At 50.0% G+C, this 26,363-nt stretch overlaps 2 protein-coding genes and 1 long non-coding RNA gene across 12 annotated transcripts; 1 reads left to right on the forward strand and 2 right to left on the reverse strand.

Annotated features, from left to right (window-relative positions):
- Positions 1-329: 329 nt before the first annotated feature.
- On the reverse strand, positions 330-3,882 carry ZNF688 (zinc finger protein 688). Of its 3 annotated transcripts, XM_016929700.4 has the most exons (4): positions 3,602-3,882; positions 2,911-3,277; positions 2,487-2,600; positions 330-1,084 (listed from the first exon to the last, which is right to left on the reverse strand). In XM_016929700.4, exons 1-4 carry the CDS (start codon positions 3,866-3,868, stop codon positions 564-566), a joined length of 1,269 nt encoding a protein of 422 aa, XP_016785189.1. In that variant the 5' UTR covers positions 3,869-3,882; the 3' UTR covers positions 330-563. The 3 variants fall into 3 exon arrangements, with proteins under 3 accessions (XP_016785189.1, XP_016785191.1, XP_063653823.1); XM_016929702.4 differs by lacking the exon at positions 2,911-3,277; XM_063797753.1 differs by lacking the exon at positions 2,487-2,600.
- A 16-nt stretch (positions 3,883-3,898) lies between these two features.
- On the reverse strand, positions 3,899-17,330 carry ZNF785 (zinc finger protein 785). Of its 8 annotated transcripts, none has more exons than XR_010152579.1 (5): positions 16,920-17,317; positions 16,635-16,763; positions 14,026-14,958; positions 11,296-11,348; positions 4,424-5,370 (listed from the first exon to the last, which is right to left on the reverse strand). XR_010152579.1 is itself a non-coding variant. In XM_063797757.1 (4 exons), exons 1-3 carry the CDS (start codon positions 17,122-17,124, stop codon positions 14,075-14,077), a joined length of 1,257 nt encoding a protein of 418 aa, XP_063653827.1. In that variant the 5' UTR covers positions 17,125-17,250; the 3' UTR covers positions 3,899-3,975; positions 14,026-14,074. The 8 variants fall into 8 exon arrangements, 6 of the variants coding, with proteins under 6 accessions (XP_063653827.1, XP_063653826.1, XP_054525272.1 ...); XR_010152578.1 differs by having other exon boundaries at positions 16,881-17,250; XM_063797757.1 differs by lacking the exons at positions 4,424-5,370; positions 11,296-11,348 and adding an exon at positions 3,899-3,975 and having other exon boundaries at positions 16,881-17,250.
- Positions 17,331-17,472: 142 nt separating this feature from the next.
- Positions 17,473-25,692, forward strand: LOC134808799 (uncharacterized). Its single transcript, XR_010152580.1, has 3 exons — positions 17,473-17,607; positions 24,854-24,918; positions 25,555-25,692. It is a non-coding gene; the product is annotated as an uncharacterized LOC134808799 (long non-coding RNA).
- The last annotated feature ends 671 nt before the right edge of the window (positions 25,693-26,363 follow it).

Raw genomic sequence — 26,363 nt, forward strand, 5'->3', positions numbered from 1 at the left:
CTAGATATCGCTAGATAGCCTGTTGCTCAGGCTGGTCTGAACTCCTGGACTCAAACGATCCTCCCTCCTTGGTCTCCCAACAGAGGCTGGATTTGTGCCACCTGCATCTATTCTACTCCCATCCACTCCAGTGTCTGGGTCCCCTGCTGATGACAATTAGCCAGGGTTTGACCACGCCCTCCATGTAGGTCCCCTCCCCAGGCCCTGGTCCCCCTCAGCATCTGCATCTGAAATAGATAAGGAGTGGCTAGTTCCTGAGATGATATAAAGGTCTCTGTTGCACCTTATCTTCAGATAACACTTTGAAATGAGTCCAGGGTCTCACTCTCTTCTTTTTTTTTTTTTTTTTTTGTTAAACAAAAGACTGGGGAGATGGGTGGCAAGTCTAATCTATTCGAATCTTTACAGGCACTTTTCTTTTTACAAGTTGGAAACTTGAGGGATCCTTGAGGAAAGCCCAGGGCATGAATTTCAGTTCCGGAGTCCCCGACTCAGTGGCCCACCTCAGGGATCCGTCAGTCCTTCGTGCCAAGGTCAGGCTCAACTCCAGCCTGCGGTGCCGCTCAGCCGCACTCCTCGAAGATGTCTGGGTAGTGCCGGAAGAGCACAGGCGGGTCCCGGTCACCTCGGACGGGGGCCCGAGGCACAGCCCGGATCCCAGGCCTCCGGCCCCGCCGCCCCCCGGAGCAGGAGCGGTGGATCCACTGGTGCGCTTCCACTGCGAACTTCCTCTTGAAGCGCATGCCACACTCGGGGCAGGGGAAGGGCCGCTCCCCCGAGTGCATGCGCCTGTGGCTGACCAGCAGTGAGGGGTAGGTGAAGCGGCGGCCGCAGTCCGTGCACACGTGGCGCCGCTGGCCGGCCTGAGCATCCATGCTGGGTATGGGTGCCGGGGGCTGTGCTCCTGTGGTCGGGTCCCAGGCAGCATTTTTGGGTGGCTGTGCCCGTGCCGGGGCCACGCTAATAGCTGGGTCAGGGTTGCGTTCCACCAGCACTTCAGGACTCTCCTTCACAGGAGCCTTTCTAGGCCCTTTGGCTCTTGGGACTTCCTCGGGTTCCTCTTCCTTCCTGTTTGGGACATCTCCTGGGAAACCGGAATTAAGTTACACTTACAAACACTTTTGCACAGACTGTCTCAGGTCATAGAATGCTTTTCACTTAAGGCAGTGAGGGAAGTTCTGTCCAGTGATTAACACACAGGCTTTAGAACAAGGTAAACAGGATTCAGATCTCCTAAAAGTGCCTTATCTGAGCCTTGGTTCCTTATGCATCAAATGGGAATAATAATGGCTTTTGACTTCACAGCGTTACTGGTTTAGCTGAGTAGATGCATGTTAAGCACTTAGGAAGTGCTCAGGAAGCAGGGGCTATTATTTATTTATTTATTTATTTATTTATTTATTTATTTATTTATTTTAGAGACGGAGTCTCACTCTGTCACCCAGGCTGGAGTGCAGTGGCATAATCTCAGCTCACTGCAACCTCCGCTTCCCAGGTTCAAGTGATTCTCCTGCCTCAGCCTCCCGAGTAGCTGGGATTACAGGAGCCCACCACCACGCCCGGCTAATTTTTGTATTTTTAGTAAAGACGGGGTTTCACTATGTTGGCCAAGCTGCACTTGAACTCCTGACCTCAGGTGATTCATCCCGCCTCAGCCTCCCAAAGTGCTGGGATTACAGGCATGAGCCACCGCACCCGGCCAAGCAGGGGCTATTATTAGTGTGGTTTCTCCGTTTTTTGTAAGGTAAGACTCTTTTACAGATGAGGAAACATTTGCTCAAGGTCACTCCACTGGGGCATGGGGAAGGGAGAAAAGCCAAGTTGTCAATGACTGGGCATTTTTTCTTGTGCCACTTTGCTTCACTTGAGGAATGTGAAGGGCAGACCTAAAGGCACTTCCATTCTTGGGGAGTTTTAGTTATTCCTGAAAGAGGGAGAATGGCCGGGCACAGTGGCTCACGCCTTTAATCCCAGCACTTTGGGAGGCCAAGGCGGGCAGGTCACATGAGATCAGGACCAGCCTGGCCAACATGGTGAAACCCCGTCTCTACTAAAAATACAAACATTAGCCGCGCGTGGTGGCGTGTGCCTGTAATTCCAGCTACTCGGGAGGCTGAGGTGGGAGACTCGTTTGAACCCAGGAGGCGGAGGTTGCCGTGAGCCGAGATCGCACCACTGCACTCCAGCCTGGGCTACAGATTGAGACAGATTGAGACTCCCTCTCAAAAAAAAAAAAAAAAAAAAGAGAGAGAGAGAGAAAATGAGAGAAACCTGGAAGCCCCAGCACGTTGGACTGGGCTCCCAGTCCTCACAGGACCGCTGTCCCATGTTCTGAAAACTTTGTACCAGGTCTGCCTTCTTTACTCCTCTAGTACCCAACACAGTTGAATTTCTTTAGGGATGCTGGAAGTGGGGGCCTGAAAAGAAACTCTGCTAGACAGGAAGCCCTGGAAAACCAAGTGGGGGGACCCGGGACTATCCCTCACCTCTCCGAGCTCCTCCCAGTCTTTCCCCCTTCTCAGGATCCTGGGCGGCGGGGCTCCAAGCCTCACTCTCCTGTTCCATCCAAGAGATGAGGGCTGGTTTGGGGCCTGGGAATCCTGGGAGAGAACAGGGATCACAGCGCGGGCCTGAGAGGCCATCGTGGGAAGATGACATTCCCCTCCAGGCTGAGGGCACCCCCTCGGAGATTATACTCAACCTGGAAGGGGCTGCAGTGCTGCTGCCTGAATGAAGTGGATGCGGGTGAAAACACTCCCGAGGGGGTACCTGAAGCCCTGGGAACGGGAGGTGGCTGCTGGTGTTGGTGCAAGAGTGCGGGATTAGGGCTCACAGTCCTCTCGGCCCTTCTACATCATCTCCCCTGTGAACCCGGTGAAGGAGGAGGGGGCTCGGACCCGGGGCTCTCACCGAGCGCGCCCAGGTGGCCGTAGGTCTCCTGCATCACGTCCCGGTACAGAGCCCTCTGCGCGGGCCGCAGACAGCCCCACTCCTCCGGGGAGAAGTACACGGCCACGTCCGCGAAGCTCACAGTCCCGGGCTTCCTGCAACCAGGCCGGGTCTCCCCGGGCCTCGGCGCCAGGAGCGGGGCTGGGGGCGGCGCCATGGGGCCTCGCAGCCCCGATCGGCGGCCGCCAGGTCCCTGGAGCCGCCGCCTCCCCTCTCCCGGCCTCAGCTGTCGTTGTCCACAGGAAGGGCGGCCCCGCCCAGCCGTGGCGTCCGAACGCAGCCAAGGCAACCGAAGTAGCAGGGACTGGCTGCTAGGGATTCGAGGATTCTGATAGGGACAAATATAATTCCTCAGTGTTTATTCACTTCATGGCCGCTTGGACATAGACACCCGGGTTAAGGGACCCGGAAGGTGCCTTCAGAAAATATGGCGACCACCTAGCTTCAATTGTCACAGGCTGCTCTTAAGGGCGCCATTCTTTGACCATATCAAATATGGAGCCTTTCTGACTTCTCTGGCCTCATCGTCCCACTTGCCCTTAAATAAAGCCGCTTCGGCTGCTTTTTCTAGTGGGGGAGGCGGGGTGTCTGGGAAGTAGAGGAGAGGCTTCTTGCCTTCAAGAAAGATGTAAGGGCCCGAAGCTTCACTTACCCCTCTGTACCCGCAATACGCAACGGCCGATGATTGGCGACGATCCCGGAAGAAGCTGCGCGGTGATTGGCCTGGGACTGGCGGGGCATTTGAAGGGACCCCGCGCTCCTGAAGCCTCTGTTGACAGACTGGAGCGCAGCGGAGACCTCGGCATCTGCGGTGCTCGGGATTGTGTCCCCTACGGTCTCTTACCGTGCCTCCCGATGGTGGGAGCTGGAATTTGGTCCCCAGACCCCTTGGGAAGACGCGCACACCCTGGCAAACCATGTGTACACCCGCGGTAGAAGCAGGTGCGTGTTTTACAGTAGCTTAGCTGCGGAGTCCACCCAGCCCCTGGCATCCGCAGCTCGGCTCGCTCAGGCTCTAGACCGAAGCTGCAGGCGAAGGAACGTGCTTGGTGAGGATGGAATCGGAATGGGGAAGTTTTAAATTAAATTGTAATTGTTGCTAACATACATGAATTTATTTTTTGTTTGTTTTGAGACAGGGTCTTGCTCTGTGGCCCAGCAGTGCGATCCTAGCTCACTGCAGACTCGACCTCCCGGGCTGAAGCGATCTTCTCACCTCAGCCTCCCGAGTAGCTGGGACCACAGGCGCACACCCCATGCTTGGCTAATTTTTAAATTTTAAAACAGAGACAGGGTCTTGCTATGTTGCCCAGGCTGGTCTGGAACTCCTGGCCTCAAGCAATTCTCCTGCCTCGGCCTCCCAAAGTGCTGTGATTACAGGCATGCGCCACGGTTCCCAGCCATTTCTACTTTTTCTTTGAGAAGGAGTTTTACTCTTGTTGCCCAGGCTGGAGTGCAATGGCGCTATCTCGGCTTGCCCAGGCTGGAGTGCAATGGCGCTATCTAGGCTCACCGCAACCTTCGCCTCCCAGGTTCAAGCGATTCTCCTGCCTCAGCCTCCCAAGTAGCTGGGATTACAGGCATGAGCCACCATGCCCGTCTAATTTTGTATTTTTAGTAGAGACGGGGTTTCTCCATATTAAGTCAGGCTGGTCTCGAACTCCCGACCTCAGGTGATCCTCCCGCCTCAGCCTCCCAAAGTGCTGGGATTACAGGCGTGAGCCACGGCGCCCGGCCCTGCCATTTCTACTTATTTACGTTGTTCCAAATTATCAAAGATAGCATCAACTTTCAAATCCTAATTTTTTTTTCCTGGGAAACCTTCCTCCTTTAGCCTTCAGTCTCCTCTCTAAACTGGGTTGGGCCTCAGTTCTTCTCATACCGGGTCTCCCCTTCCTGCTGTCCTGGGTTGTATCTTCCGCTTCCTAGATTTAAGGTCTTTATTTTTCAGCCAAGATGGGTCATCGTCATGGCTGGTGGCATTGGACTGTAAATACTAGTTGCCTTCATCCCCACATTTGGAATATACCTGCAATCATACAGGATGCAGAATACTGTTTGCTAAGCGTGGGGCTGGTTGCTGGAGATAACAAGCAAGGCCTACCAGGTCCCTGCTGTCATTCTGGCTCTGGATCTACTTGCTTGGCTCCCCTGCCAGCCCTAGTATATCGAGCCTTCCTTTTTATTCAATAGTGTTTTTTATTGCTGACTTTTCAGTCAAGATTTCTTTGTGTTTTCTGGCCTACCCTTGCTGTTTTTCACCTGAAATACTTTTTGGCTTTTAGTGTGACTCCTGCTGATCTCATATGCATATGTTATTAATTGATTAATTATTAATTGTTAATAATTAAATATTATTAATATGCTTACATTATTACCTTGAGTTCTGGAACTGCCTCATTGCACTCCATGTGGTGAATACTGTAGAAATTATATAAGGAAAAATATATCCTTAGAAATGAGTATTTTTTAAATTTTGAAAATATTTAATTTAGGCCCAGCCCAGTTGCTCACACCTGTAATCTCAGCACTTTGGGAGGCTGAGGTGGGCAGATTGCTTTAGGCCAGAAGTTAGAAACCAGCATGGGCAACATGCTGAAACTCCATCTCTACTAAAAATACAAAAATTGGCCAGGTCTGGTGGTGCACACCTGTAGTCCCAGCTACTCAGTAGGCTGAGGCACAAGAATTTCTTGAACCCAGGAAGCAGAGGTTGCAGTGAGTAAGATCATGCCACTGCACTCCAACCTGGGCGACAGAGTGAGACCCCGTCTCAAAAAGAAAAAAAAATTGGGCTGGGCACAGTGGCTTGTTCCTGTAATCCCAATACTTTGGGAGGCCAAGGCGGGAGGATCACCTGAGGTCAGGAGTTCGAGACCAACCTGGCCAACATGGCAAAACCCCGTCTGTACTAAAAATACAAAAATTAGCTGGGTGTGGAGTCGGACGCCTGTAGTCCCAGCTACTCAGGAGGCTGAGGCACAAGAATGGCTTGAACTCAGGAGGCAGAGGTTGCAGTGAGCCAAGATCACACCATTGCACTCCAGCCTGGGCGACAGAGCAAGACTCCATCTAAAAAAAAAAAAAACAAAACAAAACAAAAAATATATTGATACACAAAATTTTTACATATTTATGGAGTTCATGTGATATTTTGCTTTGCTTCATACATAGAATGTACAATAATCAAGTCAGGATATTTAAGGTATCAATCACTTTGAGTATTTAACATTTCTATGTGTTGGGAAAATTTCAAGTCCTCTCTTCTAGCTATGGAAATTTACAGTACTTTGTTAACTACAGTCACCCTACTCTGCTATTGAACATTACAAGTTATCCTTTCTTCCTAAGTGTATGTTTGTACCCATTACCCAACTTCTCTTCATCCACCTCTCCCACCCACGTACACCCTTCCAATCTCTGGTATCATTCTACTCTCTACCTCCATGAGATCAACTTTTCTAGCTCCCACATGTAAGTGAGGACATGTGATATTTGCCTTTCTGTGTCTGGCTTATTCACTTAACATAATGACCTCCAGTTCCATCCATGCTGTAAACATGATTTCATTTTTTATGGCTTAAGTCCACTGTGTATATATATCATATTTTCTTTATTCATTTGTCCACTGATCAACACTTAGGTTGATTCCATATCTTTGCTATTGTAAACACGGCTCTACAGTAAACACGGAGATGCAGGTTATCTTTTTTATATACTGATTTCTTTTCCTTTGGATAAATTCCAGGTAGTGGGATTGCTGGATCACATGTTAGTTCTTTTTTTTTTTTTTTTTTTGAGACGGAGTTTTGCTTTTGTTGTCTAGGTTGGAGTGCAATGCCCTGGTCTCAGCTCATTGCAGCCTCTGCCTCCCAGGTTCAAGTGATTTTCCTGCCTCAGCCTCACAAGTAGCTGGGATTACAGGCACCCTCCATCACACCCAGCTAAATTTTGTATTTTTAGTAGAGAAGGGGTTTTGCCATGTTGGCTAGGCTATTGTGAACTTCTGACCTCTGGTGATCGACCAGCCTTGGCCTCCCAAAGTGCTGGGATTACAGGTGTGAGTCACCATGCCCAGCCCACATGGTAGTTCTGTTTTTGTTTTTTTCAGACATCTCCATATTGTTTTCAGTAGTGGCTGTACTAACTTACGTTCCCACCAACAGTGTGTAGGAGTTCCCTTCTCTTTTTTTTTCTTTTTTTTTTGGAGAAGGAGTTTCACTCTTGTTGCCCAGGCTGGAGTGCAATGGCACAATCTTGGCTCACCGCAACCTCCGCTACCAGGGTTCAAGCGATTCTCCTGCCTCAGCCTCCAGAGTAGCTGGGATTACAGGCGCGTGCCACCACTCCTGGCTAATTTTGCATTTTTAGTAGAGATGAGGTTTCTCCATGTTGGTCAGGCTGATCTTGAACTCCCGACCTCAGGTGATCCGCCCACCTCAGCCTCCCAAAATGCTGGGATTACAGGCGTGAGCCACTGCGCCCAGTCAAGAGTTGCCTTCTCTTAGCATCCTTGCCAATACCTGTCATGTTTTGTCTTCTTAATAACAGCCATTCTAACTAAGGTACGATAATATCTCATTGTGTGCTTTTTTGTTTTTGAGTCAGAGTCTCGCTCTGCAGCCTAGGCTGGAGTGCAGTGGCGCAACCTCAGCTCACTGCAACCTCCCCCTCCTGGGTTCAAGCGATTCTCCTGCCTCAGCCTCCTGAGTAGCTGGGATTACATACGTGCACCACCATGCCCAGCTAATTTTTTTGTTTGTTTGTTTGAGACGGAGTCTCGCTCTGTTGCCCAGGCTGGAGTGCAGTGGCGCGATCTTGGCTCACTGCAAGCTCCGCTTCCCGGGCTAACGCCATTCTCCCGCCTCAGCCTCCGCAGTAGCTGGCACTACAGGTGCCCGCCACCACGCCGGCTAATTTTTTGTATTTTTAGTAGAGATGGGGTTTCACCGTGTTAGCCAGGATGATCTCGATCTCCTGACCTCATGATCCACCCACCTCGGCCTCCCAAAGTGCTGGGATTACAGGCGTGAGCCACCGCGCCCAGCCGCCCAGCTAATTTTTGTATTTTTAGTAGAGATGGAGTTTCGCCATGTTGGGAAGGCTGATCTCAAACTCCTGACCTCAGGTGATCCGCCCACCTCGGCCTCCTTAACTGCTGGGATTATAGGCGTGAGCCACCAGGCCGGCTTCATTGTAGTTCTGATTTGCATTTCCCTGATGATTAGTGGTGTTGAGCATTTTTTCATGTACCTGTTGACTATCTGCATGTTTTATTTTGATTCTCCTTCGATTATGATTATTATTATTAATTATCATTATTATTGAGACAGGTTCTCACTCTGTCACACAGGCTGGAGTGCAGTGGTATGATCACAGCTCACTGCAGCCTCAACCTCCCTGGGTTCAGGTGATCCTCCCACCTCAGCCTTCAAGTCGTTGGAACTAGAAGTGTGCAACACCATGCCTGGCTAATTTTCGTTTTTGTAGAGATGGGGTCTCTCCATGATGCCCAGGCTGGTCTGGAACTCCTGTGCTCAAGTGATCCTCCCACCTCAGCCTCCCAAAGTGCTAGGATTACAGGTGTGGACCACCATGCCCAGCCTATTATTGTCATTTTGAAACAGAGTCTCACTCTGTCACCCAGGTTGGGGTGCAGTGGCAAGATCAAAGCTCACTGCAGCCTGGAACTCTTGGGCTCAAGTGATCTATGCTCCCACTTCCACCTCCTGAGTAGCTAAGACTACAGGTGAGTGGCTATTTGGATTCTCCTTTTAAACAGAGTAGCAACTTGAACCAAAAATACTTTTGTTTCTTCAGATCCTATGTTGTAAATCACTTCTCTTTGAACTAAGTATGCAGAAGACTTAAGAAGATGAAGCTGAACAATAAAAATATTAACTAAACAGATTGAAAGAAACTTTTTTTTTTTTTTTTAGATGGAGTCTCGCTCTGTCGCCAGGCTGGAGTGCAGTAGCGTGATCTCGGCTCACTGCAACCTCCAACTCTCTGGTTCAAGCGATTCTCTTGCCTCAGCCTCCTGAGTAGCTGGGATTACAGGCACGCATCACCACACCCAGCTAGTTTTTGTATTTTTAGCAGAGACAGGGTTTCACCATGTTGGCCAGGATGCTCTTGATCTCCTGACCTCGTGATCCGCCTGCCTTGGCCTCCCAAAGTGCTGGAATTACAGACATGAGCCACTGCACACTGTACCCGGCCTGTGTTTTTTTGTTTTTTTTTTTAAGACAGAGTCTCACTCTGTGGCCAAGGCTGGAGTGCAGTGGTACAATCTCGGCTCACTGCAACCTCTGCCTCCCGAGTTCAAGCAATTCTCGTGCCTCAGCCTCCCAAGTAGCTGAAAACAGCACAACCTGCTAATTTTTGTATTTTTAGTAGAGATGAGGTTTTGCCATGTTGGCCAGGCTGGTCTCAAACTCCTGGCTTCAAGTGATCCACCGTCCTCGGCCTCCCAAAGTGCTGGGATTACAGGTATGAGCCATAGCGCCAGGCCTGAAACAAACTTTCAAGTAAGACTAAAACTGTTCCGTGTAGCTGATGAGTTGTTTTTCCTGCCACTCATTATAAAAATACAAAAATTGGCCGGGCACAGTGGCTAACACCTGTAATCCTACCACTTTGGGAGGCTCAGATAGACAGATCACTTGAGCCCATGAGTTCAAGACCAGCCTGGGCAAAACCCCATCTGTACAAAAAATACAAAAATTAGCTGGGCATAGTGGCATATGCCTGTAGTCCCAGTTACTCAAGAGGCTGAGATGAGAACGAGAAACACCTGAGCCCAGGAGGTCGAGGCTGCAGTGAGCCATGACTGTGCCACTGCATTCCAGCCTAGGCTATAGTGAGACCCTGTCTCAAGAAATAACAAGAACAACAAAATGCTCTTGCTTTCAAATTATTTTATTGCCCATCAAATTGTAAATGTTTCTTCAAGACTCTTGATCAGATAATTATGAGAAGTCACACAACATACAGGAGATGACTGGGCTTCAATCGACTTTACTTGTCAATAACAGAGTACAACTGAACTTTAAGTGGGAGCTGAATTTCTTTCTTTCTTTTTTGAAACAGAGTTCCACTCTTGTTGCCCAGGCTGGAGTGCAATGGCACGATCTTGGCTCACTGCAACCTCCGCCTCCTGGGGTCAAACGATTCTCCTGCCTCAGCCTCCCGAGTAGCTGTGATTACAGGCATGTGCCACCATGCCTGGCTAATTTTGTATTTCCTTTTTTTTAGTAGAGACAGGGTTTCTCCATGTTCGTCAGGCTGGTCTCGAACTCCTGACCTCAGGTGATCTGCCCACCTTGGCCTACCAAAGTGCTGGGATTACAGGTGTGAGCCACTGCGCCTGGCTCTTTTTTTTTTTTTTTTAATAGTGTCTTGCTGTTACTCAGACTGAAGTGGCGCCATCATAGCTCACTATAGCCTCAAACTCCTGGGCTCAAGCTATCCTCCTCCTTCACCCTCCCCCACCATGCTCGGCTAATTTTTAAAATTTTTAGTAGAAATGAGGTCTTGCTGTTTTCCAGGCTCGTCTCAAACTCCCAAGCTCATGCAATCCTCCTGCCTCAGCCTCCCAAAGTGCTGGGATTACAGGTGTGAGCCACTGTACCCAGCTGAGAGCTTAAGTTTCTTGCATAAAACTCAGCTGTATGCTGAAGTGTTTAGAAGTGAAATGTAATGATGTCTGCAACTTACTTTGAAATACATTAATAAAATGGATAAATGAATGGATAGAGGGATGGATAGGCAGATTGACATGTGTAAAACAAATAGAGAAAAATGTTATTTGTAGAATCTAGGTGATGCTAAAGGCCACACAGCCAGTGGGGACTGAGCCAAGCTAGGAATCCAGGTCCACCAATTCAGGAGAGGCTATGTGGTGAAGTAAAGATAACACCCCGTTCCCAGTTTTTGTATCTGTTTTTGTTTTGAGACAGAGTCCTGCTTTGTAGCCCAGGCTGGAGTGCAATGGAGTCATCTCAGCTTACTGCAACCTCTGTCTCCCAGGCTCAAGTGATCCTCTTGCCTCAGCCTCCTGAGTAGCTGGGACTACAGGCATGTGCCACCACGCCTGGCTAATTTTTTGGTAGAGATAGGGTTTCACTATATTGCCCAGCTGGTCTCAAACTCCTGACCTCAAGTGATTAACCAGCCTCAGCCTCCCAAAGTGCTGGGATCACAGGTGTGAGCCACCGTGCCCGGCACCAGTTCCCATTAATAATTATCTTGGAACCCAAGGATTCAAAGAAGCAGTCTTTTCAAAGAGATATTGGAGTCACTGACCACCAGTCCTGGAATGCAGAAATGCTTAGTCCCACCTACCTCTTTTGTTCATTCCTTCAAAAGTTTCCTCTTCAAAAGTAGGGCTAGCAGATCTAAATGGGCCAGAAAGAACTCTCTTAACTGTTGTTTTTTGTTTTGTTTTGTTTTTTGAGACTGGAGTCTCACTCTGTCGCCCAGGCTGGAGTGCAGTGGCGCGATCTCAGCTCACTGCAAGCTCCGCCTCCCGGGTTCATGCCATTCTCCTGCCTCAGCCTCCCCAGTAGCTGGGACTACAGACGCCCGCCACCATGCCCGGCTAATTTTTTGTATTTTTAGTAGAGATGGGGTTTCACTGTGTGAGCCAGGATGGTCTTGATCTCCTGACCTCGTGATCCGCCTGCCTCAGCCTCCCAAAGTGCTGGGATTACAGGCGTGAGCCACCACACCAGGCCTTTTTTTTTTTTTGAGATAGAGTCTTGCTCTGTTGCCCAGGCTGGAGTGCAGTGGCGCTATGTTGGCTCACTGCAACCTCCACCTCCTGGGTTCAAGCCATTCTTCTGCCTCGGCCTCCCAAGAAGCTGGGATTACAGGTGCACGCCACCAGGCCTGGCTAATTTTTTTTTTTTTTTTTTGAGACAGAGTCTCGCTCTGTCGCCCAGGCTGGAGTGCAGTGGCACGATCTCAGCTCACCACAAGCTCTGCCTCCCGGGTTCACACGGTTCTCCTGCCTCAGCCTCCCAAGTAGTTGGGACTACAGGCGCCTGCCACCACTCCTGGCTAATTTTTTTGTATTTTTAGTACAGACGGGGTTTCACCATGTTAGCCAGGATGGTCTCGATCTTCTGACCTCGTGATCTGCCCGCCTCGGCTTCCCAAAGTGCTGGGATTACAGGTGTGAGCCAACGTGCCTGGCCATTTTTTTGTTGTTTTTTTGTTTTTTGGTATTTTTAGTAGAGATGGGGTTTCACCATATTGGCCAGGCTGGTCTTGAACTCTTGACCTTAAGTGATCCACCCTCCTCAGCCTCCCAAACTGCTAGGATTACAGGCATGAGCCACCGCGCCCAGCCTTCATAACTGTTGACATACAAGCATTACAGTAAAAATTAGACTGGAAAGACTATGCCTTGATTTCAACTTTAATCACAATTAATTTATTCTTTCTTTAAAAAAAAAAATGTAATCCCAGAACTTTGGGAGGCCAAGTCGGGTGGATCACCTGAGGTCAGGAATTGGAGACCAGCCTGGCCAACATGGTGAAACCTGTCTTTAGTAAAAATACAATTAGCCAGGCATGGTGGTGGGTGCCTGTAATCCCAGCTACTCAAGAGGCTGGGGCAGGAGAATCGCTTGAACCTAGGAGGCGGAGGTTGCAGTGAGCCAAGATCATGCCATTGCACTCTAGCCTGGGCAACAAGAGCGAAACTCCATCTCAAAAAAAAAAGAGGCTGGGTGCAGTGGCTCACGCCTGTAATCCCAGCACTTTGGGAGGCCGAGGCGGGAGGATCACGAAGTCAGGAGATCGAGACCCTCCTGGCTAACACGGTGAAACGCCCGTCTCTACTAAAAATACAAAATATTAGTTGGGCGTGGTGGCGGGTGCTTGTAATTCCAGCTACTCGGGAGACTGAAGCAGGAGAATGGTGTGAACCCAGGAGGTGGAGCTCGCAGTGAGCGTAGCTTGGGCCACTGCACTGCAGCCCAGGCGATAGAGAGAGACTCTGTCTCAAAAAAAAAAAAAAAAAAAAAAAAGAATCCTCCGGCATTATATCTCCAGCTACTGTGGCCCAAGAATATATCTTTATCAAAAAATACAAAATCCAGGGAACATGCAAATATCTGAAGAAGAAAAAAACACTGCAATCACTAATGCATACAGTGAAGAGTTGGCCCAGTTCCAGAGTCCACTATGTTTGATAGTTTGTGCACTTGCAGAATGAGAGTGGGGGGGGAGTTCCCCACCTGAGGCCACTGTCCTCTCTATGGCCACCTCTAGGTCTTCAAGACCAAGGAACACCTACACTCCAGGTGTCTCCTTGCCAGATGTTTCACCTGCATTGGTAAAAGGCAGAATCCTCGGCAGGGGTCGGTGGCTCACGCTTGTAATCCCAGCACTTTGAGACGCCGAGGCGGGTGGATCACGAGGTCAGGAATTCAAGACCAGCCTGGCCAAGATGGTGGAACCCCGTCTCTACTAACAGCACAAAAATTAGCTGGGCCTGGTGGCGCATGCCTGTAATCCCAGCTAATGGGAAGGCTGAGGCAGAGAATGGCTTGAACCCAGGAGGCAGAGGTTGCAGTGAGCCGAGATCACGCCACTGCACTCCAGCCTGGGCGACAGAGCATGACTCCATCTCAAAAAAAAAAAAAAGAATCCTGGGATGAGCTCCCCCCCCCCGCCCCCCCACCAGCCGAGGGACAGGCCTGAGGTATCCCCTCTATTCTGGGGGGTCCAGAGTGGGTGCAGGCTCCTTTAATAGGCACTGGAATGTAGGGGACCCCATCTCAGAGGAGTAGGAGAGATACAGGCCAAAAAGCAGAGAGCTACAAGGGAGAGAACAATCATGAAGGAAAAGCCAGTTAGGTGAATGGTTTTCAGTGAAGGATGGGACGTGAACACGGGGCCCTGTGTGCTGGAGCTTCAGAAAATGGGGTCAACCCCCAGGCACCTTTTCAGATTCCTGCCTCCTCCCCACAGCCCTCTGTGCCCCTACCTCTGCTTTTTACCTAAGGCAGAACTTTGTTTTCCTCAAACGCCCACTTCCTTTCCTTATCCCCCAAATACACAAACCTTGCCTCTTCCTCTCCAGGGAAACGCTGACCAGTTTGTGTGAACGCCATCACCCACACTCTTGAAATATATCTGGAAAGTGCCGGAAGTGAACTGGGGGATCCTTGCCTCCCAAAACAGGGATGGGCTCTGAACGCCCCACCACGGCCTGCTGCCACGCGCGCCTCTCGCTGCAGGAGCGGTGGATCCACCGATGGGCTTCCAGGGCGGTCTTGCGCTTGAAGCCTTTCCCACACTCCACGCAGGGGAAGGGCCGGCTGTCGGAGTGAATGCGCCGGTGACTGAGGAGGAGGGAAGAATAGGTGAAGCGGCGGCCGCAGTCAGGACAGGGGTAGGGCTTCTCGCCGGTGTGTATGCGCCTGTGGATGGCCAGCAGGGAGGTGTAGGCGAAACGGAGGCTGCAATCGGGGCAGCTGTAGGGCTTCTCGCCCGTGTGCTTGCGCTGGTGGATGGCCAGCAGGTAGGGGTAAGTGAAGCGACTCTTGCAGTCTGAGCACGCGTAAGGCTTCTCCCCGGTGTGAGCCCGCCTGTGGATAGCCAGGGAACCCCTCTGGCGGAAGCGGCGCCCGCAGTCGGGGCAGGGGTAGGGCTTCTCGCCGGTGTGGATGAACTGATGCTGGAGCAGGTACCTGCGCTGGGAGAAACGCGCCTGACACTGGCCGCAGGAGAAGGGCCGCTCCCCGGAGTGGACCCGCTGGTGGCTGGCCAGGAGGGAAGGGTAGCTGAAGTTGCGGCCACAGTCTGGGCAAGAGTGGGGCAGTCTTCGGGTCAGAGTGTCCTTGAGCCAGGGATTCATGGGGCTCTGCCTAGGGTTGCAGAACTCTGGGCAGGTGACGCTGGGCCACCACTCCTTGACAGCCACTTCATGCGCCACCTCTTTTTGTTTTGGACACTTCTTCAGCCTTTCCTTCTCCTCCTTCCCATCCCTGGATCCTGAAACAGGGAAGATGATAAAATCAGAAACTCATCCCTGGATCCTGAGACAGGGAAGATGATAAAGTCAAAACCAGCATATTCCGGGACCATGTCCTGCCTTGGAAGGCAGCAGGAATGGTTCAGACTATGGCGCCCAGGGAGCACGGCTTAATGATAGGGGCCTCATGAAGCCCTGAAAGCCAGCCTGGAGTAAAAGCAAATGCCATGGTCTGCAGGTTAACACAGGAAGGCCCTGAGCACTGGAGATAATGAAAGAGGAGTAGGGCCGGGTGCCATGGCTCACACCTGTTATCCAAGCACTTCAGGAGGCTAAGGTGGGAGGATCGCTTGAGGCCAGAAATTCAAGGGACAGTGAGCTGTGATCGGGCCACTGCACTCCAGCCTGGGCAACTCTCTAATAAAAAAAAAAAATGCTGGGCGTGGTGGCCCATGCCTGTAATCCCAGCACCACTCTGGGAGGCTGGGGTGGGCAGATCACCTGAGGTCAGGAGTTCGAGACCTGCCTGGCCAACATGGGGAAACCTTGTCTGTACTAAATTACAAAAATTAGCCAGGCGAGGTGGTGGGCGCCTGTAATCCCAGCTACTTGGGAGGCTGAGGCAGGAGAATCCCTGGAACTGGGGAGGTGGAGGTTGCAGTGAGCCAACCTCGTGCCACTGCACTCCAGCATGGGCGACACAGCAAGACTCAGTCTCAAAAAAATAAAAAAAGAAAAAGGAGTGAACAATATTGAACACTTAACTCTGTGTCAGGCTTTGAGGACACAGTGATGGTCCCAGTCCTCATGGCACTTACCATCCTGAACCTGTTTATGATCCCTTTACAAAACAGCCATTCAATGACCTTCTTTGGTACCAACTCAAATTCTTTTGGCACCTTTCCTCTCTGCTCTTACCATCACCAAAAAGTCTACACTTGCTGGTGGGGCACGGTGACTTACGCCTGTAATCCCAGCACTTTGGGAGGCAGAGGCAGGTGGATCACGAGATCAGGAGTTCAAGACCAGCCTGGCCAAGATGGTGAAAGCCCGTCTCTACTAAAAATACAAAAATTAGCTGGGCATGATGGCGGGTACCTGTAATCCCAGCTACTCAGGAGGCTGAGGCAGGAGAATTGCTTGAGCCTGGGAGGCGGAGGTTGCAGTGAGCCTAGACCATGCCACTGTACTCCAGCCTGGGCAACAGAGCGAGACTGTCTCAAAAAATAAGTCTACACTTGGACTGCCTCACTAGGTTCCACGGGAAGACCTTCTGGGAACAAGCATTTATTCTGGTATCAGGGCTGCAGGAAAAACATTTCGTCTTCATTTAAAAATCTAATTAATGGTGTTATTTACTACACGTGGTTCACATCATTAATATCCAAGAGGAACATCTGTCTTCATTTTATCCCACAACAAAAATCAAATTACAGGTTTCCCCTTTCCCTTGACCTCCTAGGAAGCTCAAGCTCTATTTTGCATTAAACTGAGGTTTTCCAGTATGGTTAATCGGTTCCATAGATCCCAATTTCGCTGTTCCATCGGGCCATTTTGCAGTGAGATGAGGACGTTTCTGGGGTAAGGTGCAGGGAGACAGGATGGGACTTTGGAGGGGGCAGCCCGCGCTGAGGATGTGAGTGAGTTGGGGGCGGTGGTTGGGGCTTCTCCACGGCTACTTATCCAAATGAAGTACCTGCTTCCTGTCCTTGGCCCCTGCTGAAAGCTGCAGAGCTCTCACCGTCGGGATCCTGGGCCTCGGGGCTCCACGCCTCCACTTCTCCTTCCACCCACGAGATAAAAGCGGGTTTGGGACCTGAAAATCCTGCGAAGGAGAAACAATGGGCTCGGCTGAGCGCACGGGAGGGGAGAATGAGACTGCTCCCTCGGCGCCCCGCTTCCAGCCCACTAGCCTCTGGGGACACCGATCACCGCTTCCCACCGACGGACTGGGGGTCCCGGCCGGAGGGCCCGGCCTCACCCAGCGCGCCCAGGTGGCCGAAGGTCTCCCGCATCACGTCCCGGTACAGGGCCCTCTGCGCTGGCCGCAGGCATTCCCACTCCTCGGGAGAGAAGTACACGGCCACGTCCGCGAAGCTCACGGCGCCGGGCCTGCTTTCCCTCGTCCTCCGGGGCCCGGCCTCCCCGGGTACGTGGGCCGGGCGCGGCGCCAGGGGCGGCCCCATGGGAAACCCTTTCTGCCTGGCAAAGGGAGGCTTCCGGGGAAGGTGGAGATGCTGGCGCTTTCCTGTCTTTCCTCAAACAAGTCCGTAAGGGACTCCTGCCCTTAACCAAGATGGAACCTTCCTGGCGTCAACACCCCTCGCCTTTCCTCTCTGCCTTTACACACCACGAGGGAAACCAGCGGGAAGGGTGGCCCCGCAACACCACCAACCGATAGATGGCGTACGTTGATTGGACAGTGCCGGAAGGCCAGGAGAAGAAGGAAGGCTGTGATTGGGCTTTTTTTTGGAGCGGCCGGTTTGAAAGGCTGAGGGTGAAGGAGCGACAGATCTGAAAATAGCCGGAGCTGAGGGGCCTCAGGGTCTACCCTGACTCGCTTTTCCCGGACGGTCTCCTAGGAGAGAGGCTGTGGCCAGCTGACGCGACTTCCTTCTGCTACTGAGGTGAGAAGTCTTAGGGCAGATGCGGATGTCCAGGGCTTCGAGGTGAGTAAAGGTGAAGCGCAAAGCCTTAGGCGGCGTTGCACTGAGTGGGTAAGGGACTGCAGATCCCAGCTTTGAGCTCTGAATACTCCTGGCAGTGCCAGCCCGAGGGGCAGCGGGAACAGGATCCTACCCAGGATCTAATTTGACCTTTGCCCCGAGGTCACAGGTGTCTTCCCTTATAGAGATGCAGAAGGCCAGGCGCAGAGCCCGGATTCAAAGTCAGCTCCTAGCCGGGCGCGATGGAGCGCGCCGGTGGTCCCAGGTCCTCGAGGGGCTGAGGCAGGAAGATCGCCTGAACTCGGGAGGTGGAGGCTGCTGTGAGTCGAGATCGCGCCCCCACACTCCAGGCTGGCGACAGAGCCAGGCGCCCATCTCTAAAAACAAACGAAAGTCATCTTCTCGCTTCCGGGTTCGGTTAAGGACTTAGGGTAGGGCCCTGCACAAAGTACTATTATAATAGATATGAATTTATAGTGTTGTAGTTTTTTTTTTTTTGGTTTTTTTTTTTTTTTTTTTTTTGAGATGGAGTCTTGCTCTGTCGCCCAGGCTGGAGTGCAGTGGCGCGATCTCGGCTCACTGCAAGGTCCGCCTCCCGGGTTCACGCCATTCTCCTGCCTCAGCCTCCCGAGTAGCTGGGACTACAGGCGCCCGCCACCATGCCCACCTAATTTTTCGTATTTTTAGTAGAGACAGGGCTTCACCGTGTTAGCCAGGATGGTCTCGATCTCCTGACCTCGTGATCCGCCCGCCTCGGCCTCCCAAAGTGCTGGGATTACAGGCGTGAGCCACCACGCCCGGATGTGTTGTAGTAATGTTTAATACCATCTGAGTCTTGTCTCAATCAGAAAACGTGTTCAAATTACAGCTGATACGTGAGTAATAAAACTGGGAAACGAATCAGATAATCTCTTAAGACCGTTTTTCAGCCCTTTCCAACCGAGTATTCATAGAAACAGAAGAGGAACGTTCTAGATGTATAACAAAAAGCTGCCCATCCCCACAGTGAAACCACTTTGAAGACATCACTTTAAAATTCATGTGAATTCGGCCGGGTGTGGAGGCTCACGCCTGTAATCCCAGCACTTTGGGAGGCTGAGGTGTGTGGATCACTTAAAGTCAGCAGTTTGAGACCAGGCAACATGGTGAAACCCCATCTCTACTAAAACAGAAAAATTAGCCAGGTGTGGTAGTGCACCCCTGTAATTCCAGCTACTTGGGGGGCTGAGGCATGAGAATCACTTGAACCCGAGAGACGGAGCTTGCAGTGAGCCGCAGTCGCGCCACTGCACTCCATACTGGGTGACAGAGTGAGACTCTGTCTCAGAAAAGAAAAAAAAAAATGTGAATTCAGTTGGGTGTAGTGGCTCAGGCCTCAGGCCTGTAATCCCAGCACTTTGGGAGGTCAAGGTGGGAGGATCACGAGGCCAGGAGTTCGAGACCAGACTAAACAACATAGCAAGACCTCATCTCTAAAAAAATAAATAAATAAAAAACAAAAACTTGTGTGAATTTGCATTCTATTTTATAATATAACCAAATGATCTCGGCCTTCACACCATCTTCTTGGAAACCTCTGCACCATGAGAGCCGAGTGGAGGAAGCGAATGCGCAGGCTGAAGCGCAAAAGAAGAAAGATGAGGCAGAGGTCCAAGTAAACCACAAGCTTATGCACCCATGGAGGCTACAGGAGCAGAAACGTGGAATCCAGAGGCTGGGGATGCTGGTACAGTTATTGGGCTGCATGCTACTGTCTAGAGCTTGTTTCAATGCATCTAGAACTTCATCTCCATCTGGTCGCCAAGACCACCTCTGAGACTCACCTTGCTCATAACCAAAACTGCATGTTGGTCCTTTGCTCTGGACCTGTGATATTCTGGACTATTTCTGTGTTCACTGGTGGCCGAGTGTAACAACCATATAATAAATCACCTCTTCTGCTGTCTTAGCTGAATATATATAACCAAATTCAAAAGAATATATAGTCAAAAGCAAGTTTCTCAAGTGTTATCCTCTTTTACACTACTGGTGGAGTGTGAATTGGTGTAGCCGCTTTTGAAAACTGGCAGTACCTACTAAAGCTGAATAGATGTCATACCCTATGACCCAGTGATTCCACTTGTAGGTGTATACCCAACAGATATGCATACATATGTTTACTCAAAGGCATTTACTCAAATGTTCTCAACACTTCTTATAATAGGTAAAAACTAGGCCAGATGCGGTGGCTCATGCCTGTAATCCCGGCACTTCGGGAGGCCGAGGTCAGCGGAACACCTGAGGTCAGGAATTTGAAACCAGCCTGGCCAACATGGCAAAACCCCATCTAAAAACACAAAAATTATCTGGGCGAGGTGGCAGGCGCCTGTAGGCCCGGCTACTCGGGAGGCTGAGACAGGAGAATCACTTGAACCCAGGAGGTGGAGGTTGCAGTGAGCCAAGATCACACCACTGCACTCTAGCCTGGGTGACAGAGCAAGACTCCATCTCAAAAAAAAAAAAAAAAAAATTCCATTTCCATAGTTTTTCTTTTTAAAAGACTCTGCATGTAGGCTAGGCTGGTGGCTGAGGCCTGTAATATCAGTACTTTGGGAGGCTGAGGCTGGATGATCACTTGAGCTTAAGAATTTGAGACCAGCCTGGGCAATATAGTGAGACACCATCTCTACAAAAGCAATTTTTTTAATAAGCCAGGCATGGTGGTGTGCACTTGTGGTCCCAGCTACTCAGGAGGCTGAGATGGGAGAACTGCTTGAGCCCAGAGGTCAAGGGTGCAATAAGCCATTATCATCATGCCACTGCACTCCAGCCTGGGCAACAGAGCAAGACCCTATCTCTAAAATTAAAAAACATATGTATAAAAGCAGACAAAATGTGGCCGGGCACGGTGGCTTATGCCTGTAATCCCAGAACTTTGGGAGGCCAAGGGGAGTGGATCATGAGGTCAGGGATTCAGGACCAGCCTGGCCAAGATGGTGAAACCCCATCTCTAGTAAAAATACAAAAAATTAGCGGGGTGTGATGGCGGGCGCCTGTAATCCCAGCTACTCAGGCAGCTGAGGCAGAGAATTGCTTGAACCCAGGAGGTAGAGGTTGCAGTGAGCCGAGATCGCGCCACTGCACTCCAGCCTGAGCAAGACTCCATCTCAAAAACAAAACAAAACAACAACAAAAAAACAGCAAACTTAATCCATGCTATTAAAAATCAGAGCCAGGTACGATAATAGATGCTTCTAGGATGCTGATAATATTCTCTTTTTCTTTTTTTTTTTTAGATGAAATCTCCCTGTGTCACCCAGACTGGAGTGCAGCAGTGCAATCTCAGGTCACTGCAACCTCCACCTCCTGGGTTCAGGAGATTCTCGTGCCTCAGCCTCTGGAGTACCTGGGATTACAGGCAGGTGCCACCATGCCTGGCTAAGTTTTTTGTATTTTTGGTAGAGACGGGGTCTCACATGTTGCCCAGGCTGGTCTCGAACTCCTGGCCTCCTGTGATCCACTGGCCTCGGCCTCCCAAAATTCTGGGATTACAGGCATGAGAATTGCTTGAGCCTGGGAGGCAGAGGTTGCAGTGAGCCGAGATTGTGCCACTGCACTCCAGCCTGGGTAACAGAGTGAGACTCTGTCTCAAAAAAAAAAAAAGTTCACACTCCAGTGATTTGCATATCATAGTAAAAAGTAATCTCTTGGGTCTCATTTTTCACTGTGTTTAGCGCAGTACCATAAACCTTAAATAACACCATAGGACCCATACAAAGTGCCACTAGTGATGCTGGAAGTGCTCCCAAGAAGCAAAGAAAAGTCATGACATTTCAAGAAAAAGTTGAATTGCTTGGTATGTACCATAGATTGAGGTCTGCAGCTGCAGTTGCCCACCATTTCCAGATAAATTGATCCAGTATAAGAACCACTGTAGTGGCCTGTAGTCCCAGCTACTCGGGAGGCTGAGGCAGGAGAATGGCGTGAACCCGGGAGGCGGAGCTTGCAGTGAGCCGAGATGGCGCCACTGCACTCCAGCCTGGGCGACAGAGCGAGACTCTGTCTCAAAAAAAAAAAAAAAAAAAAAAACAGGCCGGGCGCGGTGGCTCACGCCTGTAATCCCAGCACTTTGGGAGGCCGAGGCGGGCGGATCACGAGGTCAGGAGATTGAGACCATCCTGGCTAACACGGTGAAACCCCGTCTCTACTAAAAATACAAAAAATTAGCCGGGCGTGGTAGCGGGCGCCTGTAGTCCCAGCTACTCGGGAGGCTGAGGCAGGAGAATGGCGTGAACCCAGGAGGCGGAGCTTGCAGTGAGCCGAGATCGCGCCACTGCACTCCAGCCTGGGCGACAGAGCGAGACTCCGTCTCAAAAAAAAAAAAAAAAAAACAAACAAACAAACAAAACCACTGTAGCTGGGCGCGGTGGCTCACGCCTGTAATCCCAGCACTTTGGGAGGCCGAGGCTGGTGGATCACCTGAGGTCTTCCAGTATGGTTCATCGGTTCCATAGATCCCCTGTAATTCCAGTTACTGGAGAGGGTGAGGCAGGAGAATCGCTTGAACTCAGGAGGCAGAGGCTGCGGTGAGCCGAGATGGCGCCATGGGACTGGGCAACAAAAGTGAAACTCCATCTAAGAAAAAAAAAAAGGCACAAAGGACATTTAGTAGTAAGGAAGAGAAGCAAGCACCAGGTCTTACAACAGGAAGGGATAAGCTAACTCCACTGTTTTGTGCAGATGCAGTCAGGTTTATGATCAGTACGTCCCTTATCTATAAAGGTGCTTATCCTTGAGCCTTGAAGGGAAAAGAGAAATACTAGCTTGCAGTCTTCTGGGTGTACAACAGGCCTGAACAACAATAATCTTTTTCTGGATGGGGTACATCTGTGCTTTGTCCCTGAAGTCAGGAAGTACCTGGCCGGTAAAGGCCTGCCTTTCTCCATTGGCCTTTACCATCTTATTTTATTTTTATTTATTTTGTTTGTTTACTTATTTATTTATTTTTGAGATGGAGTCTCACTCTGTCACTAGGCTGGTGCAATCTCAGCTCACTGCAACCTCCACCTCCCGGATTCAAGCGATTCTCCTGCCTCAGCCTCCCGAGTACCTGGGATTAGAGACATGCACCACCATGCCCAGCTAATTTTGTGCTTTTAGTAGAGACAGGGTTTCAGCATGTTGGCCACGATAGTCTCGATCTCTTGACCTCGTGATACACCCGCCTCAGCCTCCCAAAGTGCTGAGATTACAGGCGTGAGCCACCGCACCAGGCCTTTATTTATTTATTTATTTATTTATTTATTTATTTATTTGAGACGGAGTCTCGCTCTGTTGCCCAGGCTGGAGTGCAGTGGCACAATCTCAGCTCACTGCAACCTCTGCCTCCGGGGGTTCAAGCAATTCTCCTGCCTCAGTCTCCCGAGTAGCTGGGACTCAAGCACACACCACCATGCCCAGCTAATTTTTGTGTTTTTATTCGAGACGAGGTTTCACCATATTGGCCAGGCTGGTCTCGAACTCCTGAGCTCGTGATCCGCCCGCTTCGGCCTCCCAAAGTGCTGGGATTACAGGTGTGAACCGCTGCACCCAGCCCACCATCTCATTTTATTAAAGGGAAATTAAAGCACAAGGAAATACAGACCATGACTGACAGGTTAGAGCCACTAGATTTCTGTCTGCAGCCACAGATCTTCCTTCCCAGGCATCCACTGCCTGCAGCTAGAGAGTCTAGTCTGTGTTCCTCACAACACCATTATCAGGTGGGGTCCCTCAGATGGTGAGATGCACAAGCCACTGGCATGTCACTTAGACTCTGCCCAATTTGGACAAATTTTATCAAACTCTGGTTGTGTTTCATTTGCTGGTTCATTATAAGGATATTACAAAGGATATAGATGAAGAGATGTAGTGGGTGAGATATGGGGGAAAGGGAGCAGAGATTCCATGCCCTCCCTAGGTATGCATGCTACCCCTCCAGGAACCTCCACATGTTCACCTATCTGGAAGCTTTTATTTTTTTTTTTGAGACGGAGTTTCGCTCTTGTTGCGAGGCTGGAGTGCAATGGCATAATCTCGGCTCACTGTAACCTCCACCTCCTGGGTTCAAGCAATTCTTCTGCCTCAGCCTCCCGTGTAGCTAGGATTACAGGCGCACGCCACCATGCCTAGCTAATTTTTGTACTTTTAGTATAGACAGGATTTCACCATGTTGGCCAGGCTGGTCTTGAACTCCTGACCTCAGGTGATCCACCCTCCTTGGCCTCCCAAACTGCTGGGATTACAGGCGTGAGCCACCGTGCCCGGCCGGGACTGCCTTTTAAAGTTATTTTGATATTGGACAATGCCCCTGGCCACCCAGAACCCCATGAATTCAACACCTTTGGTGGTGAAGTGGCCTACTTACCCCCAAACACAACACTTCCAATTCAGCCTATAGATCAGGTTGTCATAAAGATCTTTAAGGCTCATTACACATGGTACTCTATGGAAAGGATGGTCAACCCTATGGAAGAGAACCCCATCATGAAAGTCTGGAAGGATTACACCACTGAAGACACCATCGTTGTTATAGAAAAAGCTGTGAAAGCCATCAAACCTGAAACAGATTCCTACAGGAGAAAACTGTATCCAATAGTGCGACTACTAGAGAAAACTATGCTCAGATACTAGGTGTTACTTCATCTGAAATTATGACAAGAGCCAATCAAGGAAATCATGAAAGAGACTGTGAATATGGCAAAAAAAAAAAAAAAAAAATTTAGGGGATGAAGGATTTCAAGACATGGATTTTGGAGAAACTGAAGAGCTAATAGACACCATACCAGAGGAATTAGAATACAACTTGGTAGAGATGAGTGCTTCTGAACCAGTGCCAGATGATAAGGAAGATGGAAAGGGGCAGTGCCAGAAAACAAATTGACATTAGACAATCTGGCAGGAGGGTTTCCGTCATTTAAGACTGCTTTTTACTTCTTTTATGACTTAGACCCTTCTAAGATATGGGCACTGAAACTAAAGCAAACAGTAGAAGAAGGATTGGTACTGTATAGAAATATGTCTAGAGAAATGAAAAAGCAAAAAAAGTCATTTTTTGATGTACTTATGATGTATTATGAAATTATGATGTATTTCCAGAAATTATGATGTATTTCCATAAAGTTGCACCAGTGTGCCTGCCTCTTCTGCTCCCCCTTCCCCCTTCTCCACCTCTTCTGCCTCTGCCACCCTTGAAACAGCAAGACCAACCCTTCCTCCTCTTCTTCCTCAGACTGCTCAACATGAAGATGATGATGATGAAGAGTTTTATGATGATCCACTTCCACTTAATGAATAGTAAATATATTTTCTCTTCCTTATGATTTTCTTAATAACATTTTCTTTTCTCTAGCTTACTTTATGATAAGAATACACTATATAAGCCAGGCGTGGTGGCATGCGCCTGTAGTCCCGGCTACTCAGGAGGCTGAGGCAGGAAGATCACTTGAGCTGAGGAGTTTCGGGCTGCAGTTGAGCTATGATCACGTCACTGCACTCCAACCTTCGTGACAGAGCAAGACCCATCTCTAAATTAAAAAAAAAAAAAAACAGGTGGGGGGAGAGAGTACAGTATATGATATATATGACATACAAAATATGTTTTTGTTTTTTTCTTTTTGAGACAGGGTCTGGCTCTGTCACCCAGGCTGGAGTGCAGTGGCTACCATCCTGGCAACCTCTGCCTCCTGAGCTCAAGCCATCCTCCTACATTAGCCTCCCAAGTAGCTGGGAATACAGGTACATGCCACCATGCTTGGCTAATTTTTTAATTTTTTGTAGAAGCGGGGTTTCACCTTGTTGTCCAGGCTGGTCTCGAACTCCTGAGCTCAAGCAGTCCTCTCGCCTCAGCCTCCCAAAGTGCTGGGATTACAGGCGTAAGCCCAAAAAAGTATATATGTATTTAAATATTTACTATCTGATTTTTTTTTTTAGGACAAGGTCTGGCTCTGTCACCCAGGCTGGAGTGCAGTGGTGAGATCTCGGCTCACTGCAACCTCCGCCTCCCAAGCTCAAGCAATCCTCCTGGCTCAGCCTCAGCTGGGATTACAGGCATGCGCCATGGCACCCAACCCCAAAACATGTTTTAATTGACTATTTATGTTATTGGTAAGGCTTCCAGTCAACAGTAGTTAAGTTTTGGGGAGTCAAAAGTTAGTGGAGGCCGGGTATGGTGGCTAATGCCTGTAATCCTAGCACTTTGGGAGGCCGAGGTGGATGGATCACCTGAGGTCAGGAGTTCGAGACCAGCCTGGCCGGTATGGTAAAACCCTGTCTCTACTAAAAATACAAAAATTAGCCAGGCGTGGTGGCACATGCCTGTAATCCCAGCTACTTGGCAGGCTGAGGCACAGGAATTGCCTGAATGCAGGTGTAAGAGATTGCAGTCAGCCGAGATTGTGCCACTTCACTCCAGCCAGGGCCAAACAGCAAAACTCCATCTCAAAAAAAAAAAAAAAAAAAAGGCAGAATAGATGTTACTAGAGGCTAGAAAGGGAAGGGTAGGGGCAAGGGTGGGATAGGGAAAAATTTGTTAATGGACATAAAATTATTAGCTATATTGGAGGAATAAGTTCTAGTGTTTTATAGCACTGTAGGATGACTATAGTTAACAATAATAGCCTCCCCCCTCCCCCCTCTCCCCTCTCCCCTCTCCCCTCTTCCCTCTTTCCACGGTCTCCCTCTGATGCCGAGCCGAAGCTGGACGGTACTGCTGCCATCTCAGCTCACTGCAACCTCCCTGC

Source organism: Pan troglodytes, chromosome 18 (genome assembly GCF_028858775.2).
Source record: "Pan troglodytes isolate AG18354 chromosome 18, NHGRI_mPanTro3-v2.0_pri, whole genome shotgun sequence".
NCBI classification, from domain to species: Eukaryota; Metazoa; Chordata; class Mammalia; order Primates; family Hominidae; genus Pan; species Pan troglodytes.

What these genes read in the sequence shown, in the direction of transcription:
- ZNF688 (XM_016929700.4), bottom strand. Translation starts at nt 3,868, where the DNA reads ATGGTTTGCCAGGGTGTGCGCGTCTTCCCAAGGGGTCTGGGGACCAAA. An exon ending in CGTATTGCGGGTACAGAGGG is followed by an intron (nt 3,278 to 3,601) that starts GTAAGTGAAGCT and finishes TGTCCCTATCAG; the next exon opens with AATCCTCGAATCCCTAGCAG. An exon ending in ACTGGGAGGAGCTCGGAGAG is followed by an intron (nt 1,085 to 2,486) that starts GTGAGGGATAGT and finishes CCGGTTTCCCAG; the next exon opens with GAGATGTCCCAAACAGGAAG.
- ZNF785 (XM_063797757.1), bottom strand. Translation starts at nt 17,124, where the DNA reads ATGGGGCCGCCCCTGGCGCCGCGCCCGGCCCACGTACCCGGGGAGGCC. An exon ending in CCGGGACCCCCAGTCCGTCG is followed by an intron (nt 16,764 to 16,880) that starts GTGGGAAGCGGT and finishes TCTCCTTCGCAG; the next exon opens with GATTTTCAGGTCCCAAACCC. An exon ending in GGGCCAAGGACAGGAAGCAG is followed by an intron (nt 14,959 to 16,634) that starts GTACTTCATTTG and finishes TCCCTGTTTCAG; the next exon opens with GATCCAGGGATGGGAAGGAG.